At 48.0% G+C, this 16,492-nt stretch overlaps 1 protein-coding gene and 1 non-coding gene across 6 annotated transcripts in view; one reads left to right on the forward strand and one right to left on the reverse strand.

Moving 5' to 3' along the window:
* Slit1 (slit guidance ligand 1) overlaps nt 1–16,492 on the forward strand; it is a 160,683-nt gene that overhangs the window by 9,150 nt on the left and 135,041 nt on the right. For 3 of the 5 annotated variants that reach the window (XM_013143556.3, XM_063245131.1, XM_003479561.5), the window contains exons 2-3: nt 10,429–10,500; nt 12,287–12,358. In XM_013143556.3, the coding sequence (XP_012999010.1) occupies nt 10,429–10,500; nt 12,287–12,358 (144 nt within the window). Of the gene's footprint in view, nt 1–1,385; nt 1,516–2,337; nt 2,409–10,428; nt 10,501–12,286; nt 12,359–16,492 lie in introns of those variants that run through there. The other 2 variants (XM_063245133.1, XM_063245132.1) reach the window with 2 other exon arrangements.
* Nucleotides 5,615–5,717, reverse strand: LOC111754544 (U6 spliceosomal RNA). Its single transcript, XR_002789221.1, has one exon. It is a non-coding gene; the product is annotated as a U6 spliceosomal RNA (small nuclear RNA).

Genomic DNA, 16,492 nt, shown 5'->3' on the forward strand with positions numbered 1-16,492 from the left:
GGAATGGAACTCAGGACTGCCATTTGCAAGGCAGGCACTTATGCCACTGAGCTAAATCCTCAGCCCCCCAACCCTAGTTTTTAAAGGAATCTCCACACTGATTGTTCCCAGTGGTTGCACCAGTCTATACTCCCACCAGCAGTAGAAAAGGGTCCCTTTTCTGCAAACCCCCAGCATTTATTGGTTGATTTCTTGATAATAGCCATTTTTCTGGGGTGAGATGAAATCTCAGTGTTGTTTTAGCTTGAATCTCTCAAATAACCAGTAATTTTGAACAATTTTTCATGTATTTCTTTGCTGTTTGTGTTTTTTCTTCAGAGAAGTGTGTATTTATCTCAGATATTCATTTTTGGATTGGGTCTTTAAATTTGGGAGGTTTGATTTTTTTTTTTTTTTTAGTTCTTTATATATTCTTGGTAATAATCTTTTGTCTGAGGAACAGCTGGCAAACATTTCTTCCCATATTGTGGGTTATCTCTTCATTCTGTTAGGGATTTCTCATGCTGTTCTTCCTCCTTTTTGATAAGATACTTCGGGTTGATGGATACTTCGGGTTTTAACTTTCTTGAGGCAGGGACTGTGTCTCATGCCTTTATAATTCTGTTGCTTGCCATATTGTCAGTGTTCTGAAAATGTGTATGCAGTGAGTTGTTTTGACATTTCGTAGGTTTAGAGAACAATGCCGTTGTGGTAGGCTGAGTAAAGGCACCCAAAGATGTCCAGTAGTGAAGCCCTGGGACCTGTAAGTGCACTACCTTGCATGGTAAAGAGGCCTTTGCAGATGTAAAGTTGAGGGTCTTGAGGTGGGGGATGCCCTGGGTTATCTAGGTGGATCCAGTGTAATCAGTAGTTTTTCCTACGAGGTGTGGAGGGTCAGAGACATGGTGATGGATGCAGCAAGCTGGAGTGATGTGAGGAAGAGGCTGTAAACCAAGGAATGTGGACGTGAAAGAGACAAGGTTACCTATGAGCACCCAGAAGAAATACAAGCCCGCTGTTGCCTCGATTTTAACCCAGAGGGACTGAGTGGAGACTTTGGGCCCCCAGCATAGAAGACAATGGATTTGTATTTTTTTCAGCCACTGAGTATGTGGTGACTCATTATAGTAGCAGCAGGACTGTACTATAGACATTGCAGAGTTGTGGCTCCTTCAGGCACTGTGGGAAAGAATGCAGCAGAGGGTGGGTGGGGAGGACCTGTGGGCCTTGAGGTCTGAGTCTGTGTCATAATTTACGTTAGTGGCTCTCAAGACTCATATAATTATGGACTCGATCAAATCTAGCTTTGTGATTGGTTCGTTGTCTAGCGCTTGGATTGGTGGTGTGAGTGCTATGCCTGCCTAAGAGTGGAGCCAGCATATAGTGTAACAGTGGGGAAGAAGGTGTGTCTCTCTTGCTGGTTTGCTCTTTGCAGCCAGCTATGCAAGGCAGCCTGCTGTGGCACCCTGCCGCTTGGAGCTAGCTGAACCCTGCCGCTTGGAGCTAGCTGAGTATTGACTGAATCCTCCAAGAACTGTAAGAAATAAACCTTTCCTTCCCTAATTTTGGGCATCAGGTATTTTGTCTCAACAAGGAGTAAAAAAGTAACTAAGGCAGTCTGGGAGGGCAGTGTTGTGGCCGAGCACAGCTGAGCTCTGAGCACAGCTGAGCTCTGGAATCAGGCATGTCAGCAGGACAGCTGGGATAAGGTGCAGGTTCCCAGGCCCATTCCAGAAAGACCAGTTGGGAGGCAAAAGTGATTCAGGAAACTTAGATTTGGGAATTTGGAGTGCTCAGGACACACACTTGGTGCTGGGGTTTCCAGATGAAGAAAAGCACATCCTTTGAGGCTGCAGGAGGGTGGGCTTCTGCGCATACCAACAGGGAGAGAGGTGAAGAGGAAGTGGCAGGGGGGAACCAGCTCCTGCCTGCTGTTGGCACAGGGAGCCAAAGTCTGGCCAAATGCTGAGCTACTTCAACCGCAGAAGCCAGAGGAGTTTGGATCTGGGGAGGAGAGTGAGCGGTGAAGGAGCTGTCAGTCTGGGAGCAAGAGGCCCAAGGCAAGCTGCTGGAGCTGGAGGGGTGTCACGGGAAGCTGGCTGCCTTGTTTCCTGGGAGCAGCGGAGGGCCAGGAGCAGGAGAGAGTAGGTGGTGGGGAAAGCCGAGGAGAAGCCAAGCACCGAGGAGGAGCCGCTCCAAGACTGGAGCCAGAAGAGGGGCTGGGTGCAAACTGCGGGAAGGAGGGAGCAGGGCCGTTGGGGGCAGGAGCAGAGGAGGGCCTTTACGTGTCAGAGAGGGGCACAGGCCAGAGGTGTCTGTGGTCCCTGCTCAGAGCTCCTTCTTCATGCCAGTCTTGAGTGAGGTGCTTTATCTATGTTTTGCTTTTCCTTCTCAACAGTCCTGGAAGAAAGACTAATCTTGCTTCAGAGGTGAGGAAAAGGTTCAGATGGGTAAAACCGTATGTTCAGGGTCAAACAGCTGGCTGCTAAGTGATTAGCTGTGAGTGCTTGAGTTTTGAGGCTCTGAAATGTGTGTTTGGTTTTAAAATTTGCTGCTTTCCACATCTCAGTAAAGCCTGGCTTCTTTCATTCATTCACTTGCTTGCTACACATTCATTTGTTGCCTGTAAAACCCATCACTACTTAACATTAGGACAAGAAAGGCGAGGTGGCCATGACTGGATTCTGCTTACCCATACGTAGAGAGGACCCACATTGCTGGCTGGCATCCAAGGAAGGTGTCTGGGCTGCACCCCACCTTCCTGCTGCCCCCACTCTGCTCCCCAGCCTTCACTTCCAGCCCAGACACCTTCCTTGTGTGCCAGCCAGCAACATGGGTCTTCTCCAAATAAGATATTAAGTCCTGATGTGTTTTACAGGTACCGAATGAATGTCTAGCAAGCAAGTGAATGAACGAAAGAAGCCAGGCCAGTCTGCCCTGGCATGGGGCCCCTAACGCCTGTCTCTAGGACTTCACTTCTTACCCAGCAGGGGGCTGCAGCACTGGGTTGGTGTCTGGCCTGTGGCAGCTCTGTGACACAGGAGTGGGGCATTGCCTGCAGTGGCCTGGTGAGCATGGGGAAGGCTCAGCTGGGGAGATGGGAGTGTGTGCCAGGGCCTGGCTGGTCAGAGCAGCAGCCGCCAGGCTTTGTGGGGCGGTCCGCTCAGTGTTTAGGTTGATATAGCTTATGTGCCAGGTGCCCTGGAATGTGCTGGGAATGTGGCAGTGAGGAGCCAGATGTGCCCTCTCCCTCTTGAAGCCTAGCAGGGGAGGTGGTCTTTCCTAAAGGACCTTGTTTGAGCACAGCTTCAAGTTGCTATCTTAGCTCCCTTGGAGGAGTCATGTGGGTGTCCTGGAGGAAGCAGGTTAGAGGAGGGCGAGTAAGGGGGAGGCGGGTGAGTTGAAGGGGCTAGGGGAGCTCAGCTACAGCCCTGCAGGTGAGGGCCTGGGGTTTTCCCGAGGAGGAGCTGAGGACAATTCATGGCCAAAGTTGGCTCTCTGAGGGCTGAGCCTCTGACTTGCTGTCCTTAGGTCTCGGACTTCAGAGCCTCTTGAGGACAGGCCAAGGCTCCCTGTCCACTGCCCTTGCCTCTCACACCCCCAGGCTGCACCCTCGGAGCCCTCCAGCCTCCTGCCCTCACCTTCCATCCACCAGAAGCCTTTAATGGGTATAGCCCATTGCAATCTCCCTTTTCCAGATGAGGAGCTGAGGCTGAGAGATGAGATGTCTTAGTCTGTTTTCTGTTGCCAATAACACAGTACCACGGTTGGGGATGTAATCTAAAAAAGACGTTTATTTTGGCTCCTGGTTCTGGCCCAAGGTCAATGGGCCACATCTGATGATGGCCTTTGTGTTGGCAGAGTCTTGATGTGGTGCAGGGAATCACACCACAGGAGACCTGGTTCAGCTGACTTTTAGAACAGACCCATGCTTAATATAATCCATTAACCTATTAATCCATTACTCACATGAACGGATTAATCCATTCCCGAGGACAGAGCACTAATCACCTCATAAAGGTCCCTCCTATTCCTGCTTCTTACAGCCTGATTATGGGGATTAAATATCCACATGAGCTTTGGAAGGGACAGACCACACTCCAACTGTGTTGAGAAAAGTGTTGCCCGAGGTTCTAGAAGGTACAGAGCAAAGCTGGCTCCAAGCCCAGGCTCGTGACTCTTCAGCCGAAACCCTGAGTCAGGTGCTGCCCCTTCACCACCAGCCTCAGTTTCCTCAAGTGTAGGCTGAGGCTCTGCCTTGAGGGCCGTGGTGAGAATTATGTGGTGCTGGGGATGGTGAAGCACCAGGGACAGTGCCTGGCCGGAAAGGCCCTTGTCCCAGGCCTGAGAAAGCCCCGAACTGATAGAGGACAGCCATTCCTCCCACCCTTCCTGCTGAAAGTGCCCAGCTTCCTTTCTCGGCAGCATGGACCTTCAGGGCACTAGTTTCTTGCCCATATTAGGTTTACCTGGGGAAGGGAAGGACCTGGAGAGAGGATGGTGTGGGAAAAGTGGGTGTTGTCCGCAATGGGTGTTGCCCATTTTGGGAAGAACACTTGTAACTAGTAGAAGTTTGTTTGTTTTTTGAGTAGGGAAACATAGAAACATCACTTCACTCAATTCGGTTTGCTATGTCAATTTAATGCAAATTCATTCCTGCATTCAATAAATCCTTATTGAGGCCAGGGGTGATGGCTCACGCCTGTAATCCCAGCACTCGGGAGGCTGAGGCAGGAGGGTTGTTGCGAGTTTGAGACCAGCCTGGGCTACAAAGTGAGCTCAAGGCATAGTAAGACCCTGTCTCAAAAAAAAAAAAAAAAGAAAGAAAGAAACCCTTACTGAAACATCTGTCTTGCGTTTTGCCCTGTGTTAGGGCCCAAGAAGACAGATAAGAAAAAGCCGACAGCGTGTGTCTTTAGAAAGGGACTGGCTGATGGGATGGCAGATAAGGAAGGCCACACAGGACCTGTAGTTTGTGTAGAGACATTTTTGTCTTGATTCCTAGAGCAATGGGGATTCATCGAAGGGTTTAAATAGGGAGGGACTTGATCAGGTTTGCAGTTTGTAAAGACCACACTGGCTGTGGCTTAGTGAGCAAATTGGAGGGGAACCAGAAGAACGTGAGAAAGCCGTTTGGGGGCTCTGCAGGGCTGCTGGGGGGTGCTGGGGTCTGTGGTTCTCAGGCCTGGGGTCAGGACAGTGGTGGTGGAGGGACAGTCTTCCCCCCTCCAAGCTCTCTGGGCTTGGCTGCAGACCTTCAGTTCTGTGATTTGGCTGTGGCTGAGGTCGGATTTCAGAGCACAGAGCTAAGAAATGGGTTCCTAGCCCTGGAGGTCTTCTCACTTACAGTGAGAGGCATTCCAGGATGAAAAATGCAAATGAAGGAAGTACAGGGAGACCCCAGAGCTGCCCATGAACGCTTAGGGTGTTTTTTTTTCCTGCAGTCCTAGCAAATGTGAGGGTCCATGTTTTGTTTCTCAAAAGACACCCAGATGCAGGTGATGAAATTTTTTTTTTTTTTTTTTTTTTTTGTCTTTTTCCTTTTTATCGGTACCGGGGATCGAACTCACGACTGCCTGCTTGCAAGGCAGGCGCTTATGCCGCTGAGCTAAATCCCCAGCCCCGAAATTTTTTTTTTAATGTGGAGTGCTTCACTAATTTGAGTATCATCCTTGTGCGAGGGCCGTGCAAATCTTCTGTGTTTCATTCCGATTTTAGAATATACACTGCAGAAGCGAGCCCTCAAATTCTTATATCCTAAGAGTAGTGAAAAAATCCTTGTGTGTTTTTGTTTTTTCCTTGGTAACTTTGCTTTGGAGGATTTTCTCCAATTCTGTTGTCACTGGGGTTTTCTTTTCAGTCCAGGAATTGACAGACATTGGGGCATTTGCCATCTTTACACCCTGGGAGAAAGATAGGGTGAACTCACCACTTTGGGAAGTGAGAGAACTATCTTAGAGAGTCTGTCCTGGTCTTTAGCATCCCAGGGAGAAAGTAGCCAGCTCCTCCTGCTCAGCCTGGCTCTGCCAGTCCAGGCCCCGCCTGAGCTGGAGACACCACCTCCCGAGGAAGCTGTGGTCCATGAGGAAAATACCAATGGTAGTGGCAGAAATCATTACTGCAGGTAACACGATATGGAGAGGACTAACAGGCCCAGCATTGTTCTTGGTGTTTTAGAAACAGGAAGTCACCTAACCCTACTACATCTCTAAGAGGTGGGCACTAACGTCATCCTCATTTTACAAGTGGGGAAACTGAGGAACAGAGGCGTTAAGGTGCCTAACCAAGACACACATGCAGAGTGATGGCAGAGCAGAGAGTTGTCTAATGTGGTCTCACTACAGGGCTCTGGAGCAAGGCTTCCAGTCTAAGCTCCCAAAGTGACTCTTCAGCCCTGTCTGAGGTTGAGTGCTTGGGACGAGGGAACAGGGTGATGATGGAACAGGCTGCGTCCAGCAGCACGAAGTGTGGTGGTGTAGGGAAAGACAAGGAGTCACGTGGTTCTGGGCTCAGTGCGTGCTGTGTTTTTAGCTGGATGGTAATGGGCAAGTTGCTTCACCAGGCTGCCTCAGTTTCCCCATCCACAAGTTGGAGAAGACATGACTCACCTCCTGTGTTGAGGCCAGTGAGATGCAGTGTGTTTACAGCCGGGCCTAAGGTTTTCACACAGTAAGTGCCCAATAAGGTGACGTGTGAGTGTAACCTGTGGTGACCCATGGAGACCTAGGCCTGGGTCCTAGGTTCTTGGAGACACTAGGCCAGAGACTGTTCCAGTGGGCCCACTGCTACCTGCCGTTCCAGCTGCAATAGTCTTGGGGTTCCTGCAAGTTACTGGCAGCTGCTGGATCTGGGATCTCCATGGCAACACTGAGGGACCACCTGTTGTTGGAGAGGCCAAGCAAGCTGTGGAACAGTGACCCCTTGCCTCATTCCAGCAGCTTCTTCAGGGGGTCAAGTGGACCTGCCTGGCTCAGAATAAAAACTCATCCTGTGGCCATCTGCTGAGGAGGGAGGTAGCCTCTCAAGTGGAGGCCTTTTCACAGCCTAAGTGGCAATAATGCACCCTACGTGCTATTGAGCTGCTTCCTCCGCTTGGGGGTGGAGAGAGAAGGAACAGCCCTGGCATTAGGTAGAGAGTGAGGCTGATGGGAGACAGTCTTGCCCGGAAACCAGCAGTGAGGCCTCCGAGGGGGAGGTTTTATTTCCTTTGCTGTCTGCACTGTTCCTCCTCTCTGCCTGGCCAGGTCTCTCTTCTTGAGCAGGCCCAGTGATAGGTAGGAAGTGAGGGCGGCGGCAGGGCTTGGGTGCAGGGCTACGCCCCTGTGTCTGCCCTGCATACACTGGTATAAAAGGGGGAGAGAGGCCTGCAGTGCTAGTTGTCATCAGAAGATCTGTTGGCTTGTCCATCCCCAACCCTCCTTTGTGATTCCATCCTTAGCATTCCTAGGTTTCCTTTGGGCCTTGTCTTAGCAGTTGTTTTTGCCTTCATTTTCCTACCTGTGAAATGGGAGTATTTATCATGGACACTGCTTTATGAGCCGTGGCTGCTGTGAGAAGGAATAAAAAAAGATGATAAGATTCATTGGATTTCTCATGACCGTTGACTGAGTAATTCCTTTTCTGGGATGTCTTCTTCTTAGATGCCCACCGAGACTTATGCAGTATTGTTTTTAAGTGAGAAATGTCAAACCAAGCCAGGTGTTCCAGGAGCAGGGAGCAGGGAGCAGTTTAGGCACGTGACACACCCAAGTGAAGGGACGCTTTAGTTAGAACCACCGCAGGGCAGCAAGCCAAGCATAAGGCTGTGGAAGTGTGTGATAGTTATGCCTTATTCATTCTTTAGGATGCTATGAAAGGGTTTCGTTAGTCTAATTGTTGAATTAAGTCAATTATATAAAAATTGTATCCAAGGAAAGAAGACTTGAGAGAAAAAATCTTCCAAAATGTTGGTGGAGGTTATTCTTAGTGGTCATTCTTATGCGTGGTTTCATTTTTCCTTTATTTTTCAGGAAATTGAAAAAAATTCAAAGATTACATCATTACCCTTATTTTTAAATGAAATAACTTGGATATTATATTAGCTTATAAATATAGATGAGTTTTAAAATTACAATGCAGAAAAGCATAGACAAAACTAAAATCACCTCACGTCCCACTACTTAGAGTTAGTCATTAATGGGCTGCTCGTGGCCTCGGCCCGCCCGGGCTGGTGCTCCTGTCACGGTGTATGCATGCACAGCAATAGGGCTCTTCACCTACAGATGTGCTGTAAACCACTTTCTCTGTCGTGGCGGCTTTCCCTGTCAACCAAAACAGATATGCACCCTTTTCAGTGGCTGTGCAGTCCGTCTCGTTTCACGGATGTGCTGAATTCAGCTAAGCAATGCTCTGTTGATAGCCACTTCACTTGTTAACCCTTCTGCCCTTCTGTGTAAGGCTGACATACCTTTATAACAAGGGAAACAAAACAACCAAATTTGTCTCGCACTTTTGGACGTTTCAGAGGACGACCTAAAGAAAGACTGCCTTGCTTGGATGGGAACCACTTAAAAGGGCTTGCAATGATGATTTTAATGCTTGAAGAGTGGTCATGTTGTAGAAGGAACACATTGGTGGGCTGTTACAGTTCAAGAAGAAAAGACTTTTCAGCTGGGCAAGGTGGCAACTGCCTATAATCCCAGCACTGGAGAGACTGAGGCAGGAGGATTGGCACAAATTGGAGACCTGTCTGGGCTACATAGTGAGTTTAGGGCCAGCCTTAGCTACATATGAGATCCTGTCTCAAAAAACAAAACAAAACAAAACAAAACAAAACAAAAAAAACAAAAAAAGACTTTTCAGTGGGTCCTGACAACACACACTATACTCTTTGGAGACTGAGGCCGGAGGACCAAAAGTTTGAGCTCAACTGGGTGATTTAGGAACTTTATGAGACTTTGAGAAACAATACCAACAAAAAACAATAACAAACAACAACAGAACTAAACCCAAACAACGATAATAACCAAAGGACTGGGATGTAGGTCAGTGTAAAGATTCTGGGCTCAATCCCCAGTATGGAAAACAAAATAACACCAAAGAACAAAGAAAACCAAACAAAAACCAAAAAACCTTTTAAAAACCTTGTCCATTGGAAAGGGCCGTTGTCACATGGAAAAGGCATCCTCAGGGCACTTAGGACAGGGAAGCGGCTTGGTCTGGGGTGCTTGTCAATGGCCTGCTAACTTGGGGAGGCATCGTACCCTGCTCAGAACCTTGTGGAAGAGAGACAAGGAACAGAAAGATTTTTCTTCAGTTGCTCCTAAGGATTGGGAGCCGTGCCCGGGAAGGGCAGAGGGAGTGGGTTGAACTGATCATTGACCTTGTTAACTTGGGCTGAAAGCCTGGGCCCCACACTCAGACAACTGTGGCTGTGGATTCTGTCATCTACCAGCTGCTGGCCTTAGGAAGGTGCTGGTGTCTTAGAGCTGCCCTTTCTTCAAAGTGAAACGGCGGCTATTTGCAAGTCTCACGTGGGGATGCATGTCTTGGGTGTGTGGAAGTCAGTGATGTGTGGTGCTATTCTTAGCGGAGGCAGCTCTAGACCAGTGGTGAACCCACTGGCACTTGTGCTGCAGAGAGCTGTTTGTTAACACTGAAGGCTCTAGAAGGTTCACCATCACTGCGGTAGCCCATCATCCCAGTGGTGGCTCTGTCAGCACTCAGGCCACGTCACCCCAGTAGCCAAGCATCAGAAAACAGTTGGTTTTTTCTAAACTAAAACCTCAGTATTCATGGTTAAGTTCAGTGTGGGTGCTTTGTGATAAATCTAAGGGTTTGTGGTTCCAGTTTGAGGACTTGGTCTCTAAGAGGTTCACCATTATTGGTCAGCACCATGGCTTGCCTAGGCCGTACTGGGTAAGGCTTCCCTGTCTTCTCCTGCTTAGAGTATGGACAGCTAACTGGAGCCAGGGCTGGTAGATGATGATATTGTGGTGTTGCCAAGGGGGCTCTTGCAAACCCACCCATGCTCTCTACTGGCTTATGCTTCTGTGAATTCCACGAGGTGGACACTGTCAGTATCCCCATTTTACAGATGAGGAAACTGAGGCTGAGTGAGGATGCCATCTGAACAGCCCCTGTCATTGGCTCCTTTCTCACTTCTTTCCTGGGTCAGTGTCTTGTCTCTCCAACCAGATTGAGACCTTCAGGGTAGAAAAACCATGGTTTTGCTTTCCGCAGTACCTGCAGCTATGTGTTCCCTGCCTTCTCATTCCTGCTCGCAGAATGTTTCTGGCAAAGAGGGCCCCACTTATCAGACCTTAACACAGACCTGGGGGTCCAAGCTGGGAGTCCCCAGCCTGTCGGTGAGGTGACTGGGTGGAGCTAGGTGGAGAGGAAGCCAGGCGCTGAGAGCCTGGCCTGGGCCCTGCCGGGGCCTCTCACCACTTTTTCTCTTTTCTCTGCCAGGGAACTCAATGGCAACAATATCACCCGGATCCAGAAGAATGACTTTGCTGGGCTCAAGCAGCTCCGGGTGCTGTGAGTATGGGGTGCTGCTCCTCGAGTGCCTTACCCAGATGGCAGAGGGCCTGGGCTGGGCAGATAAGCTCCCTTGTCCATTGACTGAGTCCTGGGGGGCAGTGAGGGCCATGGGGCTCTGAAGAATCTTTTTTTTTTTTGTGGTACCTGGGATCAAACTCACGACCTTGCACTTGCCAGGCAGGCACTTACGCTGCTGAGCTAAATCCCTGGCCCTGCTCTGAAGAAGGCTTAGGTCCCTGTATTAATCAGCTTTGGCTACTGCGGTGAATGCCACAGGATGGGGCCTAAACAGACAGTCCTCCCCAATCCATTTTATTTCAAAGAGAAAAAAAAAAAAAAGAATAAAAAACTAAACATTTCAAAACACATCAGTTGGGGGACAACAATGGTACATATATTGTACATTGTCAACCCAAATCATTCACCCAGTGCACAAGACATCTGAATTCAATTATCTGAACAATACCAGCACAAACCTTTCTCTTCAGTGAACTCAGAGAAATCAGTAGCATAACTATCTTAACTAGTTTTTGTATACATGTACATATGTTGTTTCTTTTGACTTCTTACACCAACGAGACAATATAGTGTTTACACATGCGTGTCTGATGTATTTCACTGGTGAGTATGGTCTCTAGTTGCACCCATTTACCTATAGATGTCCCCAGTTTACCCTTCTTTATAGCTGAGTACTACTCCAGTGTATAAAAATACCACATCTTTTTATTCATTCCTCAGTCGATGGGCATTTAGCTTAAACAGACAGTTTTGAAGGCTGGGAGTCCCCTGCCAAGGTGCTGGCAAGTTTAGTTTCTGGGGTGGTGGGTGTGGGAGGCACCTTTTTCTGGCCTAGAGATGGTGCCTTTTCATTTGTCCTCATAGAGCCTTCCCCACGTACACCTAGGGAAGTCTCAGCATCTCTTCCTCTTCTTAAAGCTGACAGTCCTCTCCAATCAGACCTACGCCTAGGTCCTCCCTAGAGACCCTGTCCCCAAATGTTCTGAAGCTCTTTATAGGAGCTGGAGAGATTGGGCCAATGCTGTCTGAGTTGGACAGAGCCTCTCTTGCTCCAGAACCTACTGACTTTGGACCCTTTCTAGTCCAGGACCCCCTTCTCCACTGGTGCTCCCCCACCCCGGCCTTCAGAAGAGGAAGTCTGGTAGCAGCTTCTGCCCTCTTCCCTGCCCCTAATCTTGCCCAAAGACCACACAGGAGCACGTCTGTCACTGTTTGAGAGTAGACAGAGAAAACATTAGAATCTCAAAAATTATCACACAACGATTCACCTGCTGGTGAAGAGCAGGGCCCCCAGCCGATCGCTCTGGTCCCACAGCCCATTGGCAGTGAGGAGATGCAGTCTTCCCCGGAGCCGCACAGTTCTGCTGGCAGGGGCACCCCGCTCCTGTCTTCAGCAGATGGGGCCTGCAGAGGGGCGGGCGTCATCTGCCAACTGCAGGGTGTGTTTGCTGCACGTGTGGCCTCTGCTTGGTTCAGAGCTTCCCTTCCTCCATCCTGGACTGAGCTGTCTGCTCTGCCCCTTGGACACCTGCCCATGGCCAAAGGAGGGCATGCGTGTGAGGGGTTTATGTTGGGGGATTTGCGCAGCTGTATAGAAATGCATCCACTTAGCCTAGGGTGGGGCCTGCGAGGGCCTGGGCATGACTCCTGCTTCAGTCCTGTATCAGTGCTGCCCTAGCAGAGTTGCCTTGGCTCCTGCCTCATGCCAGCTGTTTCTAGGAGCCCTCATTTGACATCCTGTTCTGTCTTCTGTCTTTGCTCCCAGGCAGCTGATGGAGAACCAGATCGGAGCTGTGGAGCGAGGGGCTTTTGATGACATGAAGGAGCTTGAGCGGCTGTGAGTGTTGGTGGGCACAGGCTCGGAGGGTGCTGGGGCTGGCTGGCACTGGGAGGGAGTTGGCAGGCGCTCAGGGGAGGACCCAGCCAGCCAGCCTGCCCACCCTTGCTGGTGAAGCCAGGAGCAGCTGCACTCTCGGAAGTAGCTGCAGGTGGTAAGATGGAGGCAGAGAGAAATGTGGAATGTGCACCCCACCTCCCTTATCACTGTAACTGTCTGTCGTTTGTCCTTGAAAAACAGGAGATGCAAAAAAACTCACACAAGTGGAATTCCATCTGATCTCACCCAGGCAAAGACACCGTTCCTTGAATCATATGTTTGGTTGTCATTATTTGTTTTTTGTTTTTGTTTTTTGGCAGTGCAGATCAGACCCAGGGCCTGGAGCAAGCCAAGCAAGTGCTCTGTCAGTGAGCTGTCACCTCGGCCAGATTTGTGTGTTTGTAAAGGATGAGGCTGGTGGGCAGGGAGGACTCCCAAGGAAGCCCCAGGGGCCACCTCAGGGTCAGTTAGGTGTTCAGGGCCACAGCGCAGAAGCGGGAAGGTGGTGGTATGCTCTGATTTGTGTGATTTGTTTCTTAATAGGGCTTTGAAATTCGAAAATGGGTCTCTTTTAATTTTTGTCTTTTAGATGGACAACAATGAAAAACAAAATGTGGGATGAAGTAGGGGACAGGTTTTCACATTCATGCTAGTCACTCATCTGTCCCTTCTGCAAAATGTTTGGCTGTAGGTATCACAGGTCCCAGCCCGTGTTCTTTGGATACTTTTTAAAAGACAAAGCAGAGACATGGATAAAGTTCATATACATCAGAGTATTCATTGCACAGTATTTAAATAGAAAATTTGGAAGCAGCCATTTTGGTGCAGACAAAATGTAACATCATGTTTTTGAAGAAAAGTTAAGACCTTGGGAATGTGCTCACAATATGTTAACTGGGAAAGGCAAGATGTAACATTGATGTAAATAAAAACAGTTTGTGAGTAGAATATAGGAGGAGGAAAGCAATTAAAACCATTAATTCTCAGTGATAGCAAGTGGTGAGAAAATAGGTAACTTTAATTTTATTCTTGCAATGAGTTCGTAACAGTAATTAGGGTTGGGGATGTAGTTCAGCGGCAAGGTGCCTGCCTGCAAGTGTGAGATCATGAATTTGATTACTGGTACCATAAACAAATAAACAATAAACAAACGTAACAGCTTATACTTATTGAGTGCATTACAGTGTGCCAGGACCCAGGTAAGTGCTTTGCTGTGTAGTATCTGTTTAATCCCTCCACAACTCTGCTGGCCAGTGGGATTTTACAGGTGTGGGACAGAGGCACACAGAGGGTAAATTCCTTGCTTATAATGACCCAGAATAGGGGATTAGAACTAGAGTATTTCACCTTCAAAACCTGAGTTCTTTTTTTTTTTTTAATTTTATTTAAGGAAAAAAAAAAGCAGAGAAAGGGTACAAGTTATACAGATTTACAGAAAAAAAATAAACAGTAGGAAACCACTAGTTAATGGATTACATTTTGTCATCTTAGAAATAATTGTTCAAGTTACAAAATTAAAGCTTATAAAGTGGACATTCCAACAGTGAGACTGCAAACAGTTCTGTTCAATGATCCAATAAAACTCAGTAATATCATTATCTATCTTATACACTTAAATATACATGCAGTTATATCGTTTAGAGCACTTTCTTTTCCTCTCTTTTGTACAATGACAATTACACATTTTGGGTTTTGTTGCTCCCACAGTTCTTATTACTTTTTTGGAAGGGAGTAGAACCAAATGTGACATAACAGAACAGAGTCAATCAAATCAAAAGGGTGGACGTAATAGATAATGTAAAAGCATAATACAAGGTGATCAACAATGCAAAGCCTGAGTTCTTAATGACCAGAACCTAACACCTCACCTTTCACTTTCACATCAAAGAAAATAAAAGTATTAAACAAAAGGAAAGGAAAGTGGTCGATTCATTGTCCGCTTGCAGACTGGAAGAAAATGAAGGCAGCCTTGCCTTTGTATCCCTCATCCAGGCCTGGAATTTGGTGATAAGGAACTCACAGCTAGACCTGATGTTTAGTCTGGGGTTTGCTTTCCTTAAAAGGTTTAGAACAAAATACATGTTAATGACGGTAATGTGATACACTGTGTCAACCTGAGCAGTCTGGAATCTTAACTAACTCAGGGCTCTAGACCACGGGGTGTAGAGGATGAGCCTGTGACTCTAGGGTGTTTGCCATGTGTCAGTTTGAGGAGACCAGAAATTTAACCAAGTGACTCAGCAGGGGACCAAGGCCCTGGCTTTGCAAATCTCCTCAGCCTGCTGAAGGGAAGGGTGTGGAGGGTGTGAGTGCAGTGCTCACCCCGTGGCCTGCTGGCATTACAAGGAGGAGAAGAGGCTGGTTCCTCTCCTGCTCTTGTTGCTTTGCCCTCTTCTGCTGCCTTGAAGCGTTGCCCCTGTGCCATGCCACCCTGCCTTGGAGCCAGCTGATTATGGACTGAAACCTCCACAAACTGAGCTAAATAAACCTTTCTTTCCTTAATTTGGAGTTCAGCAGTTCAGTGGCGCTCTCTGTGAGCTCACTGGACACCAGTAGTGCTCAGTCAGTGATCGTGGCTGATTGAAGTAGGAAGTCATAGAAAAGCCATACAGACGGTGAACATTTTTTTTCAATTAAAACATGGAAATATGCATTCGTTGACCTGTTTCCCAGCATTTCTCTTCTTTTTTTTGCTAAGATTTTCTTTTTAATATGAAATCCTCATTATGGTTCTGTATGCTTTCTTCACAGATACTTTTTTTTTTTTTTGGGTGGTGCTGGGGACTGAAACTGGGACCTTTCCACTGAGCTACATCGCCGGCCTTTTTTGTTTTTTATTTTTGAGTCAGGGTCTGGCCAATTGGTTAAGACTGGGCCTGAGTTTCCTTCTCAGTCTCCCAGAGCACTGGGATTACAGGCATGCACCACCACAGTCAGCTTCGTAAATACCTTGTATATGATTTTTTGCTGTGATTTCTCGAAAGTAGAACAAAATAATGTTAAAGGTCCTTGGAAGCAATCTGGATAGAGACTTAAGTCAGGTCTCCTTTTTATTGGACCTTTCCAAAGCATTCAGCTTAGTTTTTGCAGAGACAAGCCTTTCTTCTCACTGCTGTTTCATATACTTATGAATCAAATTAATCAAATTATGAATAATAATAGGTGTGTAATCATGAAGAGTTATGAATGGCATAAACAAGCTTGAGGAGAGACCTTGCTAGTTCTTGTGGCAGAGAGAAAGCTCGGGTGTTGAGGCGGGAGAGTGAGGCCTGCTGTGCGGGTTGAGTGGCTGTGCCATGGCGTCTGCTGGGCTGCAGCTGGCACGGTAGGGTGCAGGCTCAACCACGCTGTGAGCTGGGCGGCTGGGGAAGGGGAGACTCCCCTGGCTACTACTCAATGATGACTTGGGTGAGACACTCGCCTCTTAACATCTATCAGTTCCCTCATCTATCAAAGACAGACAACTCAACAAAGCAACAAGCAAACATTAGGCACCTGTGGAAAGCCACAGCACGAGGCAAGATGGTGCCAGGAAACCTTTTCGTGTGGGTTGTGGCAAGGAGGAGGGTGCGTTTGTGGATGGAAGATATTGCTGCAAGAGACCATGGGAGGAAGCCCACCTTTTCACTGTGCGTCCCCTTGGTGCTGAGGCACGTCTGCCAGGCAGCTGTGCAGGTGGCGGGATGGTGGAGGCTGACACTGGGCAGTCACTCCTAAGTTACCTGCCTGTCCCCCCATGCTGACTGCCTCCTTTGGCATCCTTTAAATTTTTACTTTAGACCAAGGCATTGAATTCCTTTCCCCTCTAAAAGTTTTTCAAAATCTGAAACCAGAAAAACAAGAAAGTCTTGGGAGAAAACAAAAGCCAGTGATTAGCAGACAGTGTCAATATTAGAGTAACTTTCTGGCTGGGGTTAAGGAACATGGAGTGAGCTGTGTCTGCTCCTATTGTTCTAGGGATTATTTTGTGGCCCTTTTTTGCCCCCTAATACAAAAGAGCGTTTCACTAGGAGGCTCCCCTTTAAAGTAAATGTCTTTCAGCTGGTTTTCTGCAGAGGCAGGTGTGACTGTCTGAACTGTGCTGGGACATAGCAG

The sequence above is a fragment of the Cavia porcellus genome, unplaced genomic scaffold (genome assembly GCF_034190915.1).
Source record: "Cavia porcellus strain 051 isolate PalLab524CR breed Dunkin Hartley unplaced genomic scaffold, mCavPor4.1 scaffold_2, whole genome shotgun sequence".
In the NCBI taxonomy this organism is placed as follows: domain Eukaryota; kingdom Metazoa; phylum Chordata; class Mammalia; order Rodentia; family Caviidae; genus Cavia; species Cavia porcellus.